The sequence below is a fragment of the Lycium ferocissimum genome, chromosome 9 (assembly GCF_029784015.1).
Source record: "Lycium ferocissimum isolate CSIRO_LF1 chromosome 9, AGI_CSIRO_Lferr_CH_V1, whole genome shotgun sequence".
NCBI classification, from domain to species: Eukaryota; Viridiplantae; Streptophyta; class Magnoliopsida; order Solanales; family Solanaceae; genus Lycium; species Lycium ferocissimum.
The window spans coordinates 19728109-19750681 of NC_081350.1; the positions used below are offsets into that span (position 1 = coordinate 19728109).

The following is a 22573-nucleotide window of genomic DNA, read 5'->3' on the forward strand; positions in this document are numbered from 1 at the left end:
TCCGTTGGATTTGAATCTGAGATCTCATGATGCTTAAACTCACTGCATTGACCACTAGGCCGCACCCTTAGTTTTTTTTTTTTTTTTTTTTTTTTTTTTTTTGATTTCTTACTCTAGATTTCCTTCTTTTCCAAGTTTTTATTTAGGATAAGACACTATTACCCCCTTGAACTATACCCGAAGTTGCTACAACACACATTACCTTTGCGGGGGTCGTATTACCCCCCTAAACTATATTTTTTCGTAATTCTTTGCACCTTTATTGCTTACGTGAAGGCTGTGTGTACACACGCTGTGGGGCCCCCAAGTCATCTCCCATTTCCCTTTTAATTTAATTACCTTGGTCAAATCAGATCAAAATCTTTCCAAAATATTAAAACTGAATTTTGTTTTACAAAAAAGGTAAAATGGATTTTTTTAAAATTAACTGAAAATTTGATTATTTTTTTAAAAAAAAAAAAGAAAAAATCTGAAAAACTGGATTTTTTAATTAAGATATATAGAAAAATAGATTTTTTTTTAATATGGAAAATTGGATTTATTTTTAAAATGTCCTAAAAAACCAGATTTTCATGATATCAAATTTTTAGGACAATTTTTTTTTCCAAAAAAAATCTGGTAAAAGTGTTTTTTTTTAATGTGAAAAAACTGGATTTTTATGAAAAAAAAAAAGGAAAAAATAATTTTTTTTTAAAATGTGAAAAATCCTTTTCTTTTAACTGAATCTGGAAAACTTGAAAAAAAAATCATATATAAAAAAAAAATCAGTCTTCCACATTTTGCTTAAGAAAAATCAGATTTTAAAAAGTCCACATTTTTTAATAAGAAAACTCAGTTTTCCAGATTTATTTTCTTAAAAAAAGGGATTTTCCTCATTTTTTTAAAAAAAAGTTCAGTTTTCCATATTTTAAAAATACGATCTTTGAATAAAAAAATTAAGTTTTCCACCTTTAAAAAAAACAGTTTAGAAAAAACCTTTAAGCTTTAATGATAATTAATTAAGTGTAATTAAATGTGAAGTACCCAATTAAAAAATGACACGTGTATAAGTTAATCAGATTTTATGCTTCTCACTCTCCCAAAGAGAGTGAAATACACTCTCCTTGTCATGTCAGCGCTTAGGGTGATATTTATTATGTTTTAAAAAAGTTTAAGGGGGTAACTTTGGATATAGTTCAGGGGAGTATTGATGCCTTATCTCTTTTTATTTTAATTTTTAAGTTTTTGATTAAAGAACATTGGGGGATGTTTTAAAATTTTAAATTAAACCACTCAAATCACCAGATTTGTCAGTAAGAGTTTTGATAACAACAACTAAGGTAGTTTATTGAAATATATGGCCAACATTTTGTTAGCCTAAAATAATATAAATAAATATTTTGATTATATATATGTTATGAAACAATTGCTTTATCACTTACAAACAAGTTACATTTATAAACTAAAAGTGCAGAAATAAGAAAAGTGATGCTAAGTTCCTGCATACTTGAATATCTAATTTACATACAGAGCAATTAAAAAGTTCCTCCTATACTGACCATTTCAACATTTAGTACTTTAAAATTAATTTTAAATACAAAAGATGAGCGGTGAAGAATCAATGTGTTACGAACCAAGCAATCGAATTGACTCCAAATGTGATTATCCGTTATTCTGTTGTTGATTTCTTGAGTTTAGGTTTAGTTGTTAATTCCTTAGATTAGCATCCTAAGATATCAAATCCATGGGCCAAGAGTTAGAGCGAATGTGGCCTAACCAAGGTTACCATATACAACTTTATGTCCAGCTAGTTGCATCCAAGACGAGTTCAATCTTGTAGTAACATATTTCCCCTTCTTCGAGCTCGTATTCTTCCATCATCTGAGTCATAGTATTTACTGAACTTGTAAATAAAACCTACCGTTTAATCTTTTAACTGAAATAAATTGCACAGAAACCTTTCTAATCTTAAAAATAAAAAAAACTATGATTGAACTTTCTTGACCATCACATCACATACTAGTTGTTTTAACCAGAAGGACCACGTAACACGTATTTTAGAAACTAAGCCCTCCCTTTTTCTCTATTTTCTAAATATTGTTTGGAGCACATTAAAATTACAAGAAAAGTTGGACTATTTTTTGAACTCTAAAAAGTAAAAGAAAAAAATAATCCTGCCCTACGTAGGGATGGCAATGGGGATGGCCGGGGCGGGTTGAAACATTTTTTTTGCTTTTCACTAAGGAGGAAAAGATCTTGTTAAACAAGCGGTTTCCTGATTTGGTGCCTGCTACCTCTATAAGTTTCTGCCTTCTGTGTCAACTTATATATTGGTTTTAGTGAAATGCTAGAGATGGCAGTGGGGCGAGACGGATTGGGACGGTTCCAATATGGGTTCAGCTTTAATCCGCGAAGATTTCAACTCGTTCCGCCTCACCCCGCATATCAAAAGTTTATGATTTCAAGCTGCCCTACATATATGAAGATTTAGTGCGGGGCGGGGTGGGTTGCGGGTTCATGTAATTATAAATGTTCCTTTTTTTAGTGGAAGAAACACCACTGCAGCTTCCATCTTCAACGGGATTCCATTATTACCATATTAAATTTATTAAAATTTAAAGCGTGCAAGAAGTTTTCAAAATAAAATATAGAGCTCACATAATAAGATCTAATGAGAAAAGAATCTCTGTTGACCAATATCCAAAAAAGAAATTACACAAGGTATCAACTGCTACAAAGAGTGAAACAGACAGTAGTAAGACTTCACAAAACTATGAATAATTTGTTTAGCATTTTCGATTTTCACCAACTTAATTATAGGAACTCATATATTATTTTCTCTGGATTAGTATGTGAAATACAATTATGTACATATAATACTAACTGAAATAAATAAATAAAATATAAGCCTTAATTACACAAACCATCCATTTAGTTCTTATCAAAAAAAAAAAAAAAAAACGAAGAATCTCTCTGTTTGGCTCTGTATGACATGGGGGAAGAGAAAATGGAAGATGGATTTATTAAGCTACGTTCTTAGTTTACTTTTAATGCAAACATAATTTAGTATTGAATTTTGATTTAGCTTTTCTTGGGTGGGGCGGAGCGGGGCGGGTTGAATTTTTGCGGGTTACGGCTAATCCCGCCCCGCCCCATTGCCATCCATCTGATAAATGTACATATACAATTTTCTTATTGCTAGAAGTATATGGTAATGCTTTACCAAAAGAAAATTATGAATTTGATTAATTTTTTCTAAATATAGAATCAAAACAAACATCATCAATTAAAAAAAAATATATTGCTAAGCCATGACTTATTGCTACCAATTCTATATTTAGTAAGTTTCTAATTCAAGCTTTCTCATTTTACCAGTAATGACATATTCTCTTATTGGAATGTCATATCATGTTTAAGAAATACAAGAGTTAAAGGGTATATTTGACATGTTATACTCATTTTAGTTTAGTAATAATGTTCAATTTTTTTACATTCTTAAACTTCACGTTGAATCAAACAATGACATATATAATGAAACAAATAAAGTATATTTAAAGCCTCTATTAGGGTTTGGGTTTATGCCAGCAATTCCATTGAGATGGCCATTGGCATGAAGCGGCCTGTCACGACTTACATGTCATAATTTTCAAATGTATTTTTTCCATATTCTTTATTTTTAAGTCATTACGATCCGGTATGATTTATGAGTAATTCAACATAATAACTAGATAAATATACTTCCTCCATTCCCTTTTATTTGTCCACTATTGACTTAACACTCCCTTAAGAAATTATTTATTAAGGTTTGTGATACTAAATAACCTATATTAAATATGATTTGTAAATGTATGCTTGACTATTCGTGCTTTATGTAGTTATTTAATGAAAAGGGTAGTATTGGAAGGATACAATATATCTATCTTGATTCACTAATTTGGGCAAGTAAAAAACATCTGTTTTTAGTATAAGAAACTAGTAAGGAGAATGGAGGGAGTATTGACTTGTAGTGGCTGAGTCATAGTGCTAGCTACGGGTTCGGCATAACCCATTAATTTTGACTCACTCTATATTTATGTTTAAAAAAAATCATTTAATATGTAATCTATTCAGAACCCAATAGGTAAAAATAATTATGGTTCAGAATCCATAAACAAAACTTGCATGCCACAATTTACTAAATTTAGATCCTCTTACCGTCATCTCTACTGCTCAACTTAAGGGTATTTTAATTTTTAAAAAAATCATTAAAATTTTAAAAATATTTTGCATAAATATCAAAATTGAGGACAATATTAAATAACAACGTAAAAGTATCATTTTTGTGCAAATCGCCCAAAACTAAGGGGATGTAAAGTTGTTGGGGAAAAGAACACCAATGCCCACTGCAAACAAAATAATTATCCCGCCCTGACTCCTTACTTTCATACCCCCAAAATTATTTACCCGGATGCGCACAAAACTATGATACCAACACGTTATCTCCTATATACCATGATGGTATCACAAATGACTTATTTCATTTCTTCAAAAACACTCATCAGCCTTCTATGATACACATATGGTATCTATAATATACTGCAGGGTATCATAGAGGGCCATGTTCATTCATTCAAAAATCACACTTCCTGAAAAAGAAAAAAAAACTCTATGATATCATCATGTTATATTCATATACGAGATATTCCTCGGTCCTCCATGATACCATCATGGTATATATCATATAATGTGATGGTATCATGGAGGACTACTTCAGTCGGAGTCCTCCATGATATCATCCTGATATATAAATATACTAAGATGGCATCATGGAGGAATGATTGAATAAATTGCACGGTTTGACCTTCAAATTGGTTGGTCTTTGATTTTGCCCTTTAAAATTAAACTTATTGTTATAGCCCGTATCTGGTACGTTTGGAAATTCTACAGTCGCCGCGGAAAGTTAAGGGCGAGACGACTTCCAAAAAAAAAAAAAAAAAAAAAAAAAAAAAAAATTATTTGCATGTGAAGGTCGTTATAAAATTATTTATGACTATTATTAGTATGGGAATATTGTGAGAGGTTGAGGGCGAAAGAGGAAGATTCGTAAAATGGCTCATGGAAATATTTGAAAAGGCTAGGGGCAAAATGGTCATTTCACAAGAATTCAAGAAAATTCCAAAAAGGGGCCATATTGGCTATGTGAGGGAAAAGGTATGGAAAAAAGATGACAAAAAAATAATAATATATATAAGTCATCTTTTAAAGAAAAACAAAAGAAAGAAAATTCTAGAAATTAAAAGGAAAAAGGAAGAGAAATCTAGAGAGAGGGGCATGTGCCCCTCACATGCATGCAAATGAATATATATATATATAAGGGAGAGGAGTATTCATCTTTGGAGAAAAAAAGAAAGAAAGCAAGAAAGAAGAAGAAAAACAAAGGGCCAATTCGGCCAAGAAAAGAGAAAAAAGAGGAGATCAAAATCTTGTTCCAAAAATTTGGCTCTTCATGTATTTCCGCTAATTTGAACGTCCTCTTCGACATGGTATAGTTTTTGAAGCAAGAGAATCACCCTTTCTTACAAAATCATAATTCTAGCCAAGAAGGAAGTGAAGGAAAGAGGTAAGAATTCAACCTTCTCTTATGTATTATGGATGGTTGTGCATGTTGTAGTATGTAGAAGTGAATGAAATTTATGAAATATGGATGTGTGTGTGTGGCCGAATGGGTTGGTGAAGTGTTGGAGTGATGAGTTCATTTTATTTAGTCGATTGATTGTTGTAGTGTGAATTCTATAATGTGAAATGAGGATTTAATGATTCGAAACAAAGTTGCAATTGCTATGGAATTATTTTGAGGATGTGGCCGTGTGCTTGTGTAGTTGGCCGTGTATGTGTGTTGCATGTTTAGAGTAAGGAATCAATTCTAATTGGTATATTGATTGTTATAGTGTGTTGGAATGAATGGAAATCATGAAACCTTGAATGTTGGTGCTTGGCCGTGGTGTTGTGTGTGCAGTTTTGGAGAATTAATGTGATGTTAATATAGTTTCTTGAATTGTGAAAATATTGTTGAAGACGTATGGAATTGTCGACATAGTTTATGAATTTGAAAGTAGAAAATGTGTTATGAATGTTTCTAGTTAAGTTGGAAGGTTTCGGGTAAGATTGGATGTTGGTTTGGACATCTTGAAATTATCTATCGATATTGTTATTATGATTGTTAGTATTGTTGTTGGATTGGCCGGGTTGAATTCCCGAATTTCTGTATGTCGATTTGGGCCGAGCCATATTCTCGGGACGGTGCATTTACAGGGGAGGTGCTGCCGAAATTTCGGTAGCTTATAAGTGAACTTGTATGAAAAAAATTAAGGCAAACACAAGTCGACGAATCTAATGATCATATGGATCCTTTTTAAATGTAGATAAGCAAGTTGGGATGAACAAGTGTAGCTAGCAAGACGGTGCAGGTATGTAAGGCTTACCTTTTCTTTTATGGCATGTCCTAGAGCTAATAAGTTGTGATATAATGTGTACTTGGGGTAATTCCGCTCCTGATTTCTGAGTCTGTTTATGATTCTGATTCATGTCATATATAAGCATGTTAGTATCACTAAGCTGTGTATGTTTGATAAGTGGGTAAGTACAAGGAGGTTCTGTAACTAAAAGAGTTCCGTAAGTACGAATACTCCTAACTTCGGTATGTTATCTCGATTTTGGTTCGAAGTGGGCCCACGATTTCCGACCCCTCCCTTATGTGCGTCTGTATGGCATCTGGTGTGTTTGTCGCTTCTGATCCCCCGAAAGTTCTGTATGATTAAACGTTCCTTACTTCTGTAAATGATCTCGGATTTTTGCGTTGGAAAGTCTGTTTGATCTGATATGCTTTGACCACTTGATCTGATACGTCCTGGCGTTCTGACACGATAATTGCAACGTCCGGTAAGGAATGATGCAAATTTGCTTCTGAGCCTCAGATATCGGTAAGAATATTCGTTTGTCGAGTCTTGATTTATATGCATATGTTTCTGCACTACTTTGCTCGTGCAAGGCTCAATATATCTTTCACTCGCGTCCGGGCCGTGGTTCGATATGTTATCGTGCGCATTACGCTGCACCGTCTGTTATGTCTGCTCACTGCGTCCCGGGCCAGGTTCTGTTATCGTGCACCTCTCTGCATTGTTCACCGCGTCCCTCATAGGCGGGCCGGGCTCTGTTTTATGATATTATATTATGATGTGATGTTATGGGGTGGTGGCCGGGATGGCATTTGATTCGTACGTTCACCGCGTCCCGTACTAGAGGGCGGGTTCGTTACCGCGCCCCTCGCGCCCTGGTTGCTTCGCGCCTGGAGGGCCGGGTTCTGATATATGTACGCTACGGCGTTCTGATTACATGCATATATGATATACGACTTTGGCTCTGTTACCGCGTCCCTCACAAAGGGCCGGGACCTGTTATCTGCATTTGTATATGGTCTGATTCAGTACTCTGTACGCTTTGTACTCTGCATATGGATAAGATCTGTAACAGTATTCGGTACGTTTTGTATGATCTGTCTCAGTACGTACGATCTGTCTCTGACGATCCGCGCGATCCGTGATCGTATCGGTACATATGATCCGTCTCGGCATTCGTCGTATGTTCGTACGATCCGTAACAAGATACGTACGATTTGCCTCCCGGCATTCTGTACGTTCTGTGTGGTCTCCACCGGTATATATGATCTGCGTCTGACATTATGCTCGTTCTGCATCCCCGACTCTGATTTTGGTTTTGTCGGTATATTTCTGTACGTCTGCTCGGTTTACGAATCTGTCCGATATACGTCGGTACGTCCGACTCTGACTATGGATGATACACACCTCCGTACGTACGGGGTCTATTTGATGTGTCTCTGTACTTCCGATCCTAATCCGTCCGCAGGGTCTTCTCCGTACCCGGTTCCGTTACGACTACGTACGTTATATTTCGTATTTACGATTACGACTAAGGTTACATCTCATTGCAATTTGTATTTACGAGTCACGGTTATGGTTGCATCGGTCATACTTACCTCGTACTTTAGGTTTGACTATGATTTTGTTTACAGTTTTTCTGGCTTTGCATACTCAGTACATTTTCCGTACTGACCCCGCATTCTTCGGGGTCGCGTTTCATGCCGCGCGGTACCCACGGCATGAGTTGAAGATGTCCCGAAAGCATGATTGGTGAGCTCGATTCCTTACGGAGCATTCTTTGAGTCGAGTATGTACGTTATGTCTTCGGATGGTATTAGAGACTTTGCGAACGGTGTGGGTATAGATGTCGGTTGTGTGGGCGGCTTCGTCGGTACCGACGTCTTGTATAGTGTTATGTATAAATTTTTGTCGGATTACGATTTTATTTGATTTGGTATGTATTATGTTTCGGTATAATTAGAAAAAAAAAAAAAAAAATTGTGCAATAAATGAAGGTAACGGGTTCGCTCGGCCTTAAACCGAGGTCGAGTGCCCATCACGTCCCTCGGAAATCGGGGGCGTGACGAGTGGTATCGAGAGCGAGGTCGGTCTAAGGGGCATGCACGCAGTCGTGTCCCCGTAGGGTCCGTTTATAGTGTGAAGCCGGCCACATTTATAAACAAGAGACTACGGGGCATCTAGGGGATTGTTGACCTTCTTTTAAATACGCAAAATCGTGCGATAGAGCCCAATCATGGGAAAGCAAGACCCCCCCCCCCCCACGTATAAGCCTTACATACGGTGGAAAGAGATGCATGAGGGGGAAATGGAAGGACACGGAGGTAAGTTACGGGAAATATTCGTTCGCTACGGAAAACCGAAAGCGTACGGGCCGTGATTTGGTATGATCAGACACGGTATGATGTGGTATATATATAAAAGACCCCGGGTTGGCTAAAGTATGTCACGCATACGTATGATCTGTGAGGTATTGTTAGTATTTGTTGTGGGCGGATTCGGGACAATAAGGATGGAAAAGGGTAAAATGGTAATTTTGCAGAAAAGGACGTGTTGCGAACGCGTTCCGGAGTATGTAAGACTTTCACCTGCCCCGAATCATGCAATAAAGGTCGTACGAGAAAATTGACGTGATTTCATCGGCCCTAAGGCACCAGAATTTACTAAAGTTTCAAAGTTAAGCGTGCTCAAGCGAGAGCAATTTCATGATGGGTGACCCCCTGGGAAGGTTACTGAAAATTTTCACAAATATAGATCCAAGAGGCAAATGAGAAGTTAGAGTGTACAAGATGGTTGGAGACCATAAAAAGGCCACGTAGCACACGACAGGCCAGATTAGAGAAGAGACAGAAAGTACGCTACGGCCTTGGAATTAGTATAGGCTTGAACGACGTTTGGGAAGTATTTTGTGGATTAGCTGATAATAAATTATGTATATGAATGCTTATGATGCCTCCATTATGGTTGGGCTAGTGGACCCGAGTACCCCAACGTGAAAGCTGATGGCGTATAAGGAGCCCCTTAAAAAGGGGGGGAGAACATCATGTCGGACTTGACAAGAATAAGTATAAAGAGAGAGGACAACTACAGGAAGGGGCCCTCCCCCGGAGTATTATAAGATTTCATGAGGCCAGTTGAACATTCGAGGACGAATGTTCTAAAGGGGGGGAGGATGTTATAGCCCGTATCTGGTACGTTTGGAAATTCTACAGTCGTCGCGGAAAGTTAAGGGCGGGACGACTTCCAAAAAAAAAAAAAAAAAAAAAAATTATTTGCATGTGAAGGTCGCTATAAAAATTATTTATGACTATTATTAGTATGGGAATATTGTGAGAGGTTGAGGGCGAAAGAGGAAGATTCGTAAAATGGCTCATGGAAATATTTGAAAAGGCTAGGGGCAAAATGGTCATTTCACAAGAATTCAAGAAAATTCCAAAAAGGGGCCATATTGGCCATGTGAGGGAAAAGGTATGGAAAAAAGATGACAAAAAAAATAATAATATATATAAGTCATCTTTTAAAGAAAAACAAAAGAAAGAAAATTCTAGAAATTAAAAGGAAAAAGAAAGAGAAATCTAGAGAGAGGGGCATGTGCCCCTCACATGCATGCAAATGAATATATATATATATATATATAAGGGAGAGGAGTATTCATCTTTGGAGAGAAAAGAAAGAAAGCAAGAAAGAAGAAGAAAAACAAAGGGCCAATTCGGCCAAGAAAAGAGAAAAAGAGGAGATCAAAATCTTGTTCCAAAAATTTGGCTCTTCATGTATTTCCGCTAATTTGGACGTCCTCTTCGACATGGTATAGTTTTTGAAGCAAGAGAATCACCCTTTCTTACAAAATCATAATTCTAGCCAAGAAGGAAGTGAAGGAAAGAGGTAAGAATTCAACCTTCTCTTATGTATTATGGATGGTTGTGCATGTTGTAGTATGTAGAAGTGAATGAAATTTATGAAATATGGATGTGTGTGTGTGTGGCGAATGGGTTGGTGAAGTGTTGGAGTGATGAGTTCATTTTATTTAGTCGATTGATTGTTGTAGTGTGAATTCTATAATGTGAAATGAGGATTTAATGATTAGAAACAAAGTTGTAATTGCTATGGAATTATTTTGAGATGTGTTGCTTGTGTAGTTGGCATGTGTGTATGTTTAGAGTAAGGAATCAATTCTAATTGGTATATTGATTGTTATAGTGTGTTGGAATGAATGGAAATCATGAAACCTTGAATGTTGGTGCTTGGCCGTGGTGTTGTGTGTGCAGTTTTGGAGAATTAATGTGATGTTAATATAGTTTCTTGAATTGTGAAAATATTGTTGAAGACGTATGGAATTGTCGACATAGTTTATGAATTTGAAAGTAGAAAATGTGTTATGAATGTTTCTAGTTAAGTTGGAAGGTTTCGGGTAAGATTGGATGTTGGTTTGGACATCTTGAAATTATCTATCGATATTGTTATTATGATTGTTAGTATTGTTGTTGGATTGGCGGGTTGAATTCCGGATTTACGTATGTCGATTTGGGCGAGCCATATTCTCGGGACGGTGCATTTACAGGGGAGGTGCTGCCGAAATTTCGGTAGCTTATAAGTGAACTTGTATGAAAAAAATTAAGGCAAACACAAGTCGACGAATCTAATGATCATATGGATCCTTTTTAAATGTAGATAAGCAAGTTGGGATGAACAAGTGTAGCTAGCAAGACGGTGCGAGTATGTAAGGCTTACCTTTTCTTTTATGGCATGTCCTAGAGCTAATAAGTTGTGATATAATGTGTACTTGGGTAATTCCGCTCTTGATTTTAAGTGCATTTATGATTCGATTCATGTCATATATAAGCATGTTAGTATCACTAAAATTGTGTATGTTTGATAAGTGGGTAAGTACAAGGAGGTTACGTAACTAAAAGAGTTACGTAAGTACGAATACTCCTAACTCCGGTATGTTATCTCGATTTTGGTTCGAAGTGGGCCCACGATTTCCGACCCCTCCTTATGTGCGTACGTATGGTATACGGTGTGTTTGTCGCTCCGATCCCCCGAAAGTTCCCGTATGATTAAACGTTCCTTACTTCTGTAAATGATCTCGGATTTTTGCGTTGGAAAGTCTGTTTGATCTGATATGCTTTGACCACTTGATCTGATACGTCCTGGCGTTCTGACACGATAATTGCAACGTCCGGTAAGGAATAATCTGAAATTTGCTTCTGAGCCTCAGATATCGGTAAGAATATTCGTTTGTCGAGTCTTGATTTATATGCATATGTTTCTGCACTACTCTGCTCGTACGCAAGAGCTCGAATATATCTTTCAATCTTGCGTCCGGGCCGGGGACCGATATGTTATCGTGCGCATTATCTTTTGCACGTCATTATGTACACTCCCTGCGTCCGGGCCGGGTTCCGTTATCGTGCGCCTCTCTGCATTGTTCACCGCGTCCCTCGCGTAGGCGGGCGGGCTCGTTTTATGATATTATATTATGATGTGATGTTATGGGGTGGTGGCCGGGATGGCATTTGATACGTCGTTCACCGCGTCCCTTGTACTAGAGGGGTTTGGAGGGTCGGGTTACGTTCCGCGCCACTCGTTGGAGGGCGGGTTACGATATATGTACGCTACGGCGTTCGATTATATGCGTATATGATATATGACTTTGGCTCTCATGTACGCGTCCCTCAAAGGGCGGGACTACGTATTTGTATATGGTGCGATTCGATACATTTCGCTTTGTACTCTGTATATGGATAAGATCATCAGATGTTCGATCGTTTGTATGATGCGTGATTCTCGATGCGTATGATCTTGTCTCACGATTCAGATGCGCGCTTAGATTTTACGTATGATGCGCTATCGGTACGTATGATGCGTCACGGCATTCGTATGTTACGATGCGTGCAATAACGATTACGATTTGCCTCACGGCATTGCGTACGTTCGTGTGTGGTCTCCGCCGTATATATGATCTGTGTCGACATTATGCTCGTTACATCCCCGACTATGATTTTGGTTTTGTCGGTATGTTCGTACATTATGCTCGGTTTACGAATCATCCGATATACGTCGGTACGTCCGACTCGACTATGGATCTGTCGACACCTCTGCATGTACGTACGGGTCTATTTGATGTGTCTCTGTACTTAGATCCTAATCCGTCCGTGTAGGTCTTACCTTGCTACGATTCGACTCGCTTACATTATATTTTATATTCTGATTACGACTAAGATTACATAACGTTAAATTTGTATTTAAAAGTCTGGTTATGGTTACGTCGGTCGTTACTTAAACTTTAGGTTTGACTATGATTTTGTTTACTTTTTTACGCTTTGCATACTCGATACATTTTCGTCGACCCACATTCTTCGGGGTCATGCGTTTAAACGCGCAGGTACCCACAGATGAGTTGAAGATGTCCCAGCATGATTGGTGAGCTCCAATTCCTTCTGGAGCATTGCTGAGTCAGAGTATGTACGTTATGTCTTCTGGATGGTATTAGAGACTTTGCAGACAGCGGTGTGGGTATAGGATGTCAGTTGTGTGGGCGGCTTCATCAGCCGACGTCTTGTATAGTGTTATGTATAAATTTTTGTCAGATTACAGATTTTATTTGATTTGGTATGTATTATATTTCGGTATAATTTAGACCAAAAAAAAATTTTTACGTGTGCAATGAAGGTCTGCGGGTTCGCTCGGCCTTAAACCAAGGTCGAGTGCCCATCACGTCCCTCGGAAACTGGGGCGTGACACTTATGCCTAGCGGGGCATAAGTTCTTTAAAGGCGTGGGACATAACTTGCGGAATATTATGATATAAAAATATAAACTTATGCCCAGCAGAATAGTTATTTGCCTTGAGGGGCAAAGATTAAAGACCACCACAAAATAGGGATAAAGGCGCAAATGACTCGAAAGGGTTTGGAGGAGGGGGTACTTGGGTAAATAGTTTCGGCAGATTAGGTAGTCCAGAAATTAGTTTATGAAGGGACATTTTCGTGTAACAGGTTTGCCTATAGTGGGCATTTTTGTTGTTTTCCCAAATTATAAACCATCTGATAATGGACCAAAACGTAAATTTTGCACTGATTGTCCCTGTTTCGTGGTGGTCTTTAACTCAAATATGATGCTCTTTAATTTTTTGCCCTACTTCTCATTTAATGAAAATTTGTGGGTCAAAGTACCCTTATCTATGACTGAATTTCGCAAGGCATAAGTTTAGAGAACTTTTGCCTTGTCCAGCATAAGTTCTGCAGGAATTAAGTTATCCGGCATAAGCTGTGTAGTATCTAATTCGCTCGGCATGAGTTTAGAGAACTTTTACCTTGTATGGCATAAATTCTGTAGGAACTAAGTTATGCCTCGTAAGGTATACCTTGTGAGTTCCGAACTGAACTTATGTCTTTAGCGGCATAAGTTTTGTAGGAATTAAGCAGCATAACTCTTTATGCCTTGTAAGACATAACTTGTATTATATTATGATATGAAAATATAAACGTATGGTGACCGGATTTTATTTTGTTTTTGCGATGTCACGGATATTTTCGACCACTTTTTTTATTACTTAAAGTGTCAAATGACAAAAATTAAAGACCACAAATTTGAGTGGAAAAATTCATTTTTTTTTTGTGCGGAATATCCTTCAAAGGCACTGATCTTTAATTTGTCCTTCACCTAAAAATTCATTTTTTTGCGCCGAATGGCCACTCAATCAATTTTTTTTTTAAAAAATTCGCAAGGCATAGTTTTGGATTCAAACTCTACCTTAAGGTACAGTTTGAACCTTATAAGATAGAGTTTGGCAAAAGTCTGCCTTAAGGCCTAATTTTGCTACAAATCTCTGCCTTGTAATTTTATGTTTTATTTTTATTGAGCCGGGGTTCGAACCCAGAACCTCGAGGTATTAGGTGAATGACAAAAATCAAAGACCAAGAATTTGAGGGGAAAGCATTAAAGACCGGTGCTTTTGAAGGACAATCGTGCAAATGACCCGCAAAAATTAAACACCACCCCAAGATAGGGCATTCATGCAAATGACCCGACCAAAACATGTCCAAATCTAAATGGGCAATTTGCACGATTGCTAATTTTTGTCCCTCAAATTGGTGGTCTTTAATTTTTGTCCTTCGCTAGAACCCCTTGGTTTAGGATTCGAACCCCCGTTAAGTCAAAAAATTTAAAAAAAATTGCAAGGTAGAGTTTGAATTTGCAAGGCAGAGATTTTCCTGCGAAAATGCCTGAAGGCAAGGTTTGCATTAAGGCAAAAAGTTTTTTTTTATTTTTACTCAGTTGGAACTTTGCAAAACTCTGTCTTAAGGCCTAACTTCATTTTTTTGCGCGGAGTGCCCTTCGTTTGGGGTGGTCTTTAAATTTTGCCTAGCTATGTTGGAAATATTTCGTGCCCTTAAATTTAACACCCATAGGATTCTTGGTTAGATCCATATGATCAAAAACAAAAAAAAATTCGCTGAGCAAGTTTAAATTTCGCTATCTTAGGACAGCGTCTTTTGTTAAGGAATTACCAAAGTTATGCGGACTGACATACTTATGTCTCTTCTTATAATGGAACTTAGCATAAGTATCTGGTCGGCGTATCTTTGATAATTCCTTCACAAGTCATGCAAGGTGCGGCATAAAAGTTGCCCGTTAAAAGTATGCCCACGAGCGTAACTTTGTGAAGGAATTATCAAAATTGTACGGACCCGGCATGCTGTCGCATGGGCGGACTTGGCATAAATGTGCGGGTCGGCATAAGCTTTGATAATTCCTTCGCAGGGGCCAATGGGGTCGGCATAAAGTTTGCCCGTTAAAAGTACCATCACTCCGGCATTAACTTTGTGAAGGAATTATCAAAGTTATGCGGACCGTATGTCTGTAAATACGCCCATAAGGCATAGGTATGCGTTAGGCATAAAATGTGTAATTCCTTAACAAGTGTATCTTTGTTGGCGGCATATGAAATTTAAAGCACTTGCGAATTTTTTTAAAAATTTTGTTGCGCGTGAGTTCGAACTTTGGAACCTATGGGTGTTAAACGAAAGAACATTTCAAATATGAAGGCAAAATTTAAAGACCACCCAAAAGGGTGATTAACGAATTGCCTTTCTTCTTCTATGTTTCACAATTTTTTTTATCACAGGCAGAAGTTCAACCCCCGAACTAATGGTATTAGCGAAAAGGACAAAATTAAAGTCCACTTTGATTGGAGGTTAAAAATTAAGCAGGTGCATTTGAAGGGATAAATCCACACAAAAAGAATGAATCTAAATGGGCAATTCGACAGTGTGACACCTTTTTGAGTGGTCTTTATTTTACCCTCGTATTTGAAATCTTTAAAATTGCCACTTAATTAACGCGTAGGTTCGGAGTTAGAACCACGCGCGATCAAAATTTTAAAAAATTCGCAAGGCAAGTTTAAATTTCGTATACGGGACCGCGTACTAAAGTACGAGGGTTATCTTGGGACCAAGCATCATATGCCTTGTGGGCGGAACTTAGCGTAAGTATCTTAGGGTCACATGTTAACAACTGATAATTCCTTCACAAAGTTATGCGAGGTCCGGCATAAAAGTTTGCCCGTTAAAAGTATGCCGCAGTGCTGACTTTGTGAAGGAATTATCGAAGTTATCTGGGACCGGCATACTTTATATATATGAGAACTTGGCACGTATCTTAGGGTTCGGCGCTAACGATAATTCTTCGCAAAAAGTTATCTTGAATCACGGCGTAAAAGTTTGCCCATTAACTTATGCCGATGGGGCATACTTATGCCTTGTGAGCAAACTTTGTCTTGAAGCATATATATGTATTTTTTTTTTTAACCACTTCATTTGTGTTAGAACGAGTTACAAACATCCGGACAAACCTATGTAAATATTGAATCGATGATGTCTTAATTTCTTTTTCAATTCCCACGTAATATCTTCTGATGCCTTCAAATATGTACACTCTTTAGAATCTAAACAAAGCGGATCAACTTCAAGTCCGTCCCCGAGCCAATTAATCCTTAAGCCATCTTTATAAACCACCATGACTTTTTTTGGTCCAAAACCACGGTTATACAAATGTTCTGGTTTGCCTTATAAGGCAAAGTTTTAAATTTTGTATACATATTCGGCCGGGACTTTTTAGTTATGTTTAACTAAAGTGTCTGTTTTGTTTTAACGAGGGCGGGAACATTTGAATTATCACGGATCAACCTAACTTTAACACTCTCAAAGATTGTATGATGGATGCGGCATACCTCCCCGATCTGCCTTGCGAAATTATTTTTATTTTATGCACGAGCGGGGGTTCGAACCCGAAGCTTCATGTGATTCGCTCGTCTTTAGAAAAAGGGCAAAATTTAAAGGCACAGCAAATGAAGGGCAAAATTTAAAGATCGCAGAATTTGAGGGCAAAATTGCAAAGGCAACGACAGAAAGGCAATCCGTTAAAAAATGAATCTAAATTGGGCTTTCAGTAACGGATCCGGGTTTTGGATCCTCAGGTAAAATAAAACCTCTAAAATCAGGGTTTTACACACTCTCTCTCTCACTATTCTTGTCCATTTTCCTCTTGAGCCAAAATGACAAAATTTAGGAAATTGAATCGTCCAACTGGACATCGTATGTCCATGCTCAGGTTCCTCCATTACTTTCCTCTATCTACTCTTTGTTGTGTTTCTTGAACTAGTTTATATAAATGGGTTTCTTTGTAGGACTATGGTGTCCCAATTAGTGAAGCACGAGAGAATTGAAACCACCGTTGCTAAGGTAATGCCAGCTTTCTGTTTTTACTTTATGACTTTGTTATTTCTGCAAAGATTGGGTTTGCTATTCTTTGATTAATTGCTTAAATTAAAAGGAATGTCTGATATGCATATCAAAAGGAATTTATAAAGATCTTGTTTTTTGAGGTAAAGCAGTAGATTTCATTGATAATACACCATGCTAGTATGAAAGAACTTAATGGTAATACCATGTACATTCAGCCACCTAAAATTCTAATCGTTTATCTACATAAGTGGGGTTTCCGTAACTCTTCCTTCCTGTCTCCATCTTTCTCGGCCGCCCACTTTGTACGAGGGCGTTAGTTAGTACGAGTTGGATTTTGAAAATTCCATATATCCACAACCACATTTGTGAGGGATAATGTCGGTTGTTAGAAGGGGAAGAGTATTATTTGATTACTAGCTATGGACTGGGTAGTCATGATCTTAGTGTTTTATCATTTGAAGTAGCGTAGTCCTATCTTCTGTTTGAAAAATGACACTTTGTTAATCTTTTAAACCTTCTTAGTGTGTTAGCCATTGGCTCTCTGTTTAAATAAATGTGGATGGGAATTTTTGCTGATGGATCATAGTATCAGAACATTGACTTCTGTGTCTGGGTTCTCGTTCTCTTTTTTCTATGACTGAGAAATCTGTTTTGGGCCAACCATTATGACCAGCCGTAGTCTTCGGAACTTGGGGATGATTGGCCCGCCATATACTCTTCAACACGTTAAACCAGGCTTAGTTCACATGGCGCAGTGCTTGAACCTGTGGCCTAAGTCACACAAGTCTCTTAACCTTTGCCACTTGAACTAAGCCCAGGGGGCATGGGTTGGGTTCTCTATCTTGTGTTCCCCTTTCCGTATATTGGAATGCCTTTGTGGGGGTATCGCACTAGCCCTTGCTGTATCACCTTTTGGTATCTCGTTGTGAACATTTTTAGTGTTTTGTTTACTTAATGTATTTGCTTCAGTTTCCCTAAATGGATGGTTGAGAAAATTGAGTGTCTGATGCATTCTTTTCTTTGTAAAGGGATTCATAACATATGGAGAGACCATTTGTAAGTTGGGATTCGGTTCTGCAGTTAGGGATCTTGGTGTCTATTAGTGTTTTTGTTATTAGCAAAAAACAACTGTTCTGTTGTGATCAAAATCGAGGATGTCCTCTCTTCACTAGAGCATTTGGCATGCAAGATATGGGAATAGATTACTTCACTTCCATCCTTTGAATTGGTGATTATGAACGTGTTTGGTTTAGGGAGGGTCTCATAGGTGATATTCCTTTGTCTGATATTTGCCGATGTTATATGACCTTATGACAGCATCGCAGGCTCTTATCATTTTTCTAACTCAAATAGGAGCTAGTTTCATGGAAATTCAATAATATGATGATAAATCTTAAGTTGTTGTTCTCGTCCTGGTATAGTTTTGTCATTATGATTCAAGTCTTTGTTCGCTATTTAAAGTTTACGATTCTAACGAGTATATTTGTTACTCCTATCTTTTTTTGGGGAAGTGAAAGTTGCTAAAATGAAAGATTATGATTGTTGTTCATGGTAGACGTCATGCTTGTCAGTTGCTGCAATATAGACATCGAATGAGGATTTTATGCTTAACTGGTCTATATGTGCATACATAGCAGGAGTCCCATCCATATTTGTCGTGGATTTCCCTTTTGTTAGGGATTATAGCTATTCATAATGATGAGAGAAGTTTGTGTCATAGTTTGAGTGAGTTCCTTCTACTTTGGTGGTCTTATAAAACTATAGAAGGTAATGTTTGTGGAATGTTCTATGCTTGAAACTCTGGTGTATTTGGCTTGATTGGATTGATAGAGTGTTCTAGGACAAAAATATGGTCTCAACTAGCAGGTTTAGGAGATACTGGAATCAACTATGGGAAAAGGAAGTCACTGACTACTTAGGGCTTTATGTTTTTCGTCTACATTTTGGGATTGTATATCCACTTCTGATAAAAAAATTGTCTTCCTTTTAAAAAAATAAAATTAATTCTCTTATCTGTGTTTCTCTGACATCTTCAGCATGACAATTTGATTGCTTTTTAGAACAACATTAAATGATCTCGAGAGGAATGATGTGACTCCTTGTTTTAGTTTTCTTTTGTTCTTTGTGTTCTTATGAACATCTTATCCCAGTGTTATCAAAACTGAAAAGCGAAAAGAAAAATGTCTCGTGGGGCTTAAAGCTCAAAGCATAAATAGCATGCGAGCTTTACTGAAGAAAGGTACAAACAATAACTATGGACACAAATCATAGTTATACATTCAAAAGAATTAAAAAGAATCTATAGTTGAAGTGAATATTTATCGTTTATGCTACCATCTTTAAAAAGGAGCCCGTAGGCCATGAGACTCACGTATTACCTATAATAAGCAAACTGAGGGAATAAGATAGATCCTTCTGAAGTATAATGTTTCCTTGATATCTGAAGTATTTTTTGGTTTATTTATAACATTTAGACATTAGATTTTCTCTCAAAAATAACAAAAAAACATTTTTAAAGCATTTGGAATTTCCATTTGGCAAGCTGGTAGTTTCACTGTTTATTTGGGATGATTAATCCATCTGTTTTTCTTATATGAATGCAGGCAAAGGAAGTCAGAAGGTTGGCGGACAATATGGTTCAGCTTGGAAAGGAGGTACAAATATGGATGGAAGATTGAAATTTCTAAGTATTTTTTCTTATAAATTAAGTTTCTAAAGTTTTTTGGGGTGTAAAGGATATTAATATGTCGTTCTAGTCTCAAGAAGGTTGATATCGTCTTACTCTCATTCATCCTTGAAATGCATACCATGAGAAATATACTGCTAAAAAAATGTCAATTAATCAGTAATCTCTGTGTACATAGTTTTTTATTTGATAAATTCCTAATCTAAAATTGCATCACAACTATCCACTTTATATAAGCGGCATAACGATGTCATTTGTTCTATGAAATTATTAGCCAAGCTTCAAGGCTAGTTTTAGAGAGAACATTTGCCTTCTCTATATGATTTGAGTCTGCAGTATCTTCTGTACAGAAGTCGATGACTGTTCTTTTCCATCAGAAACCGTGTAGTCTGAGGAAGCTAGAATAGAGCTGATTTACTGAGTAATTTAAGCATACTTATGGCAAAATGAAAGGTAAATTGGTTTGATTTATTTTTGTTGATGATGAGGTAGCAAGGTAGCCATCTCTATCCCTCACTGGCAGGTGCCATGATTTGGTTTTGATTTTAGAGAGAGTCATCACAAGGCTGAAATTTAAAGAAATGGGTGAAACATTGTAGCCTCTTAGGTTTGTCTCGACTGATGAATTACTTTTACTTTAGTGAGGATTGTCTTAACATGGAAAAACTATATATCACTGAAAGGATCATCATTTAGACCACTTTCTTGATTGTAGTAGTGGTGTTGGCTGGTTTTGGTTGGAGCTTAAGCTGGTTAACCTTTTCCTTGTTGGTTTCTTTTGCGACCCGAGTTAAAAAGTACTCCTGCCAATCTAACTTTTTCTCGTATTTCTTGTTTCAAATCTCGCATCAATGACAACCAAAAACAGAATAACTTTTTGTGCATTTCTTATCTGGAAAACCAAAAAATGAGATTTGAGATGGAATCTAAAGTGCACGTCACGGGTTCGAATACTGCCACAAAAAGAATCTTAGTATTTAAGTGGAGAAGGGTAGAGGGACGAGCTCATTGTCCACTAAATTTCGAACCGTGCACCACTGGCTTTGGATTTTTCGGTTTTCAAAACATAATAATAAAGAAGTAATAAATACATACATAATAAATAAATAAATAAATAAATTCTCTGATATATATCAGTAGTTATTTGCTCTGTTTTCTCTCCTTTGTTCTCTGAGTAATTGTCTTCTTTGAGGAGTTATGTTTTTTGACTCGTTTATATTTTGGCACCTTTTTGAACTATTGCAGGGAACTCTATCTGCTGCAAGACAGGCAGCTGCCTTTGTGCGCGGGGATGCTGTCATTCATAAACTCTTTACTGAATTGGCTTACAGATACAAGTGAACCTCAGACCATTTTACTTTCTACTCTATTTTGTTATATAGATCCATGGTTGTAAATATCTTAAAATCCATTTGTTACAGAGATAGAGCTGGTGGATACACGAGAATGCTCCGAACTAGGATTCGAGTAGGTGATGCTGCAGAAATGGCCTATATAGAGTAAGATTTTCCCTTAAATAGACACATAACTTTTGCTAGTAGATACTGAGAAATTGCCTTCAGATGTGCGGGAGTTATTTGGCGCGAGTGATTTGGTTTTCTATCCCCCCAAAATAAGTTTTCAAGAGATTGTGAAGGCACGACTATAGTAAGCCAGTGTCTGACCAGTTGGGTTATTTTGGCAGGTTTATTGATAGAGAAAATGAACTTAGACAGTCCAAACCACCAAATCCTCAACCTCCACAGAGACCAGCCATGGATCCCTGGACAAGATCTCGGCTCAGCAGGCAGTTTGCACCACCTAAGGAGGAGAAAATCTCTGACTCTGATAGTTAATACGAGTTTTTCTAGGAAGTGCATTCAAAATGATTGTTTTGTCTTTTCAATTCATAATGATATATCGGGTTTTACATGTTTGGAGCCTACATGTAGTAGTGTAATGATAATAATGTTTCATTCCACATCACTAGGCATGGTGGGTGGTAAATTCAACTGGTTTTAATCTTCTGTATTTTCCAGCCTGCCCTGTACTCTAGTTGTAACCCCCCACCACACACACACAGAGGAGGTTAACAAAACATGTCTCAAATCTAAACTTGTGTACTAGCTCAGTTGTGATACAGACCAGTGGCATATTCTCTCTTTGAGGAAGAGAGCAATTTTTGTGTGGGAAATGTGTGTATGAAGTTCTCGTGTGATGATTGCTTTTTATTTTTATGAATGCAACTCTTTTCTGGTTTTATTGTTATACGAGTGTTTGCTATCTTTTTGAGTGATAAAACAAGAATAGGCTGTACTATTTAGTTTGTTTTCCAACTATTTCCTAACATCTGGACGTTATTATTAATCTGTAATACTCAAAAAAAAATATTAGAAGGCTCTCCGATTTACTAATAATTTTACTATTTTTAATATATATTTTCTCGAGATTCAGAAGAACATTTTCTAGTAAAATACTTTCCAACGAAAATTGCCGATACCATTTGCACTCTAAGATTTTACTACTTTTTAGCTGAACTTCTGTGTAGCAATAGCAGGTTTTCTCCTTCAGTAGTTTCATTAGATTGTCTATGCAAGGCAGATGAATTCTTAAAATTGATATTAATTTCCTTACATTAGAGTTAGGGAAGTATAAACTCTTGCTCTTATTCATGTTTCCTTTATTATTTTGTTTCCTGAGTAAGGATTATCAAGATCTACTAATTTACTTTATCCTCCTTGTAATGCT

The 22573-nt window shown here is 37.0% G+C and overlaps 1 protein-coding gene across 1 annotated transcript; it reads left to right on the forward strand.

Moving 5' to 3' along the window:
* Positions 1–16890: 16890 nt before the first annotated feature.
* On the forward strand, positions 16891–21856 carry LOC132029819 (uncharacterized). The gene is made up of 6 exons (XM_059419193.1): positions 16891–17026; positions 17103–17157; positions 19764–19814; positions 21092–21183; positions 21268–21345; positions 21531–21856. The coding sequence occupies exons 1-6, from the start codon at positions 16971–16973 to the stop codon at positions 21679–21681; spliced, it is 483 nt and encodes a 160-aa protein (XP_059275176.1). The 5' UTR covers positions 16891–16970; the 3' UTR covers positions 21682–21856.
* Positions 21857–22573: the final 717 nt, after the last annotated feature.

What these genes read in the sequence shown, in the direction of transcription:
- LOC132029819 (XM_059419193.1), top strand. Translation starts at nt 16,971, where the DNA reads ATGACAAAATTTAGGAAATTGAATCGTCCAACTGGACATCGTATGTCC. An exon ending in TGGTTCAGCTTGGAAAGGAG is followed by an intron (nt 19,815 to 21,091) that starts GTACAAATATGG and finishes GAACTATTGCAG; the next exon opens with GGAACTCTATCTGCTGCAAG. An exon ending in GCAGAAATGGCCTATATAGA is followed by an intron (nt 21,346 to 21,530) that starts GTAAGATTTTCC and finishes TTATTTTGGCAG; the next exon opens with GTTTATTGATAGAGAAAATG.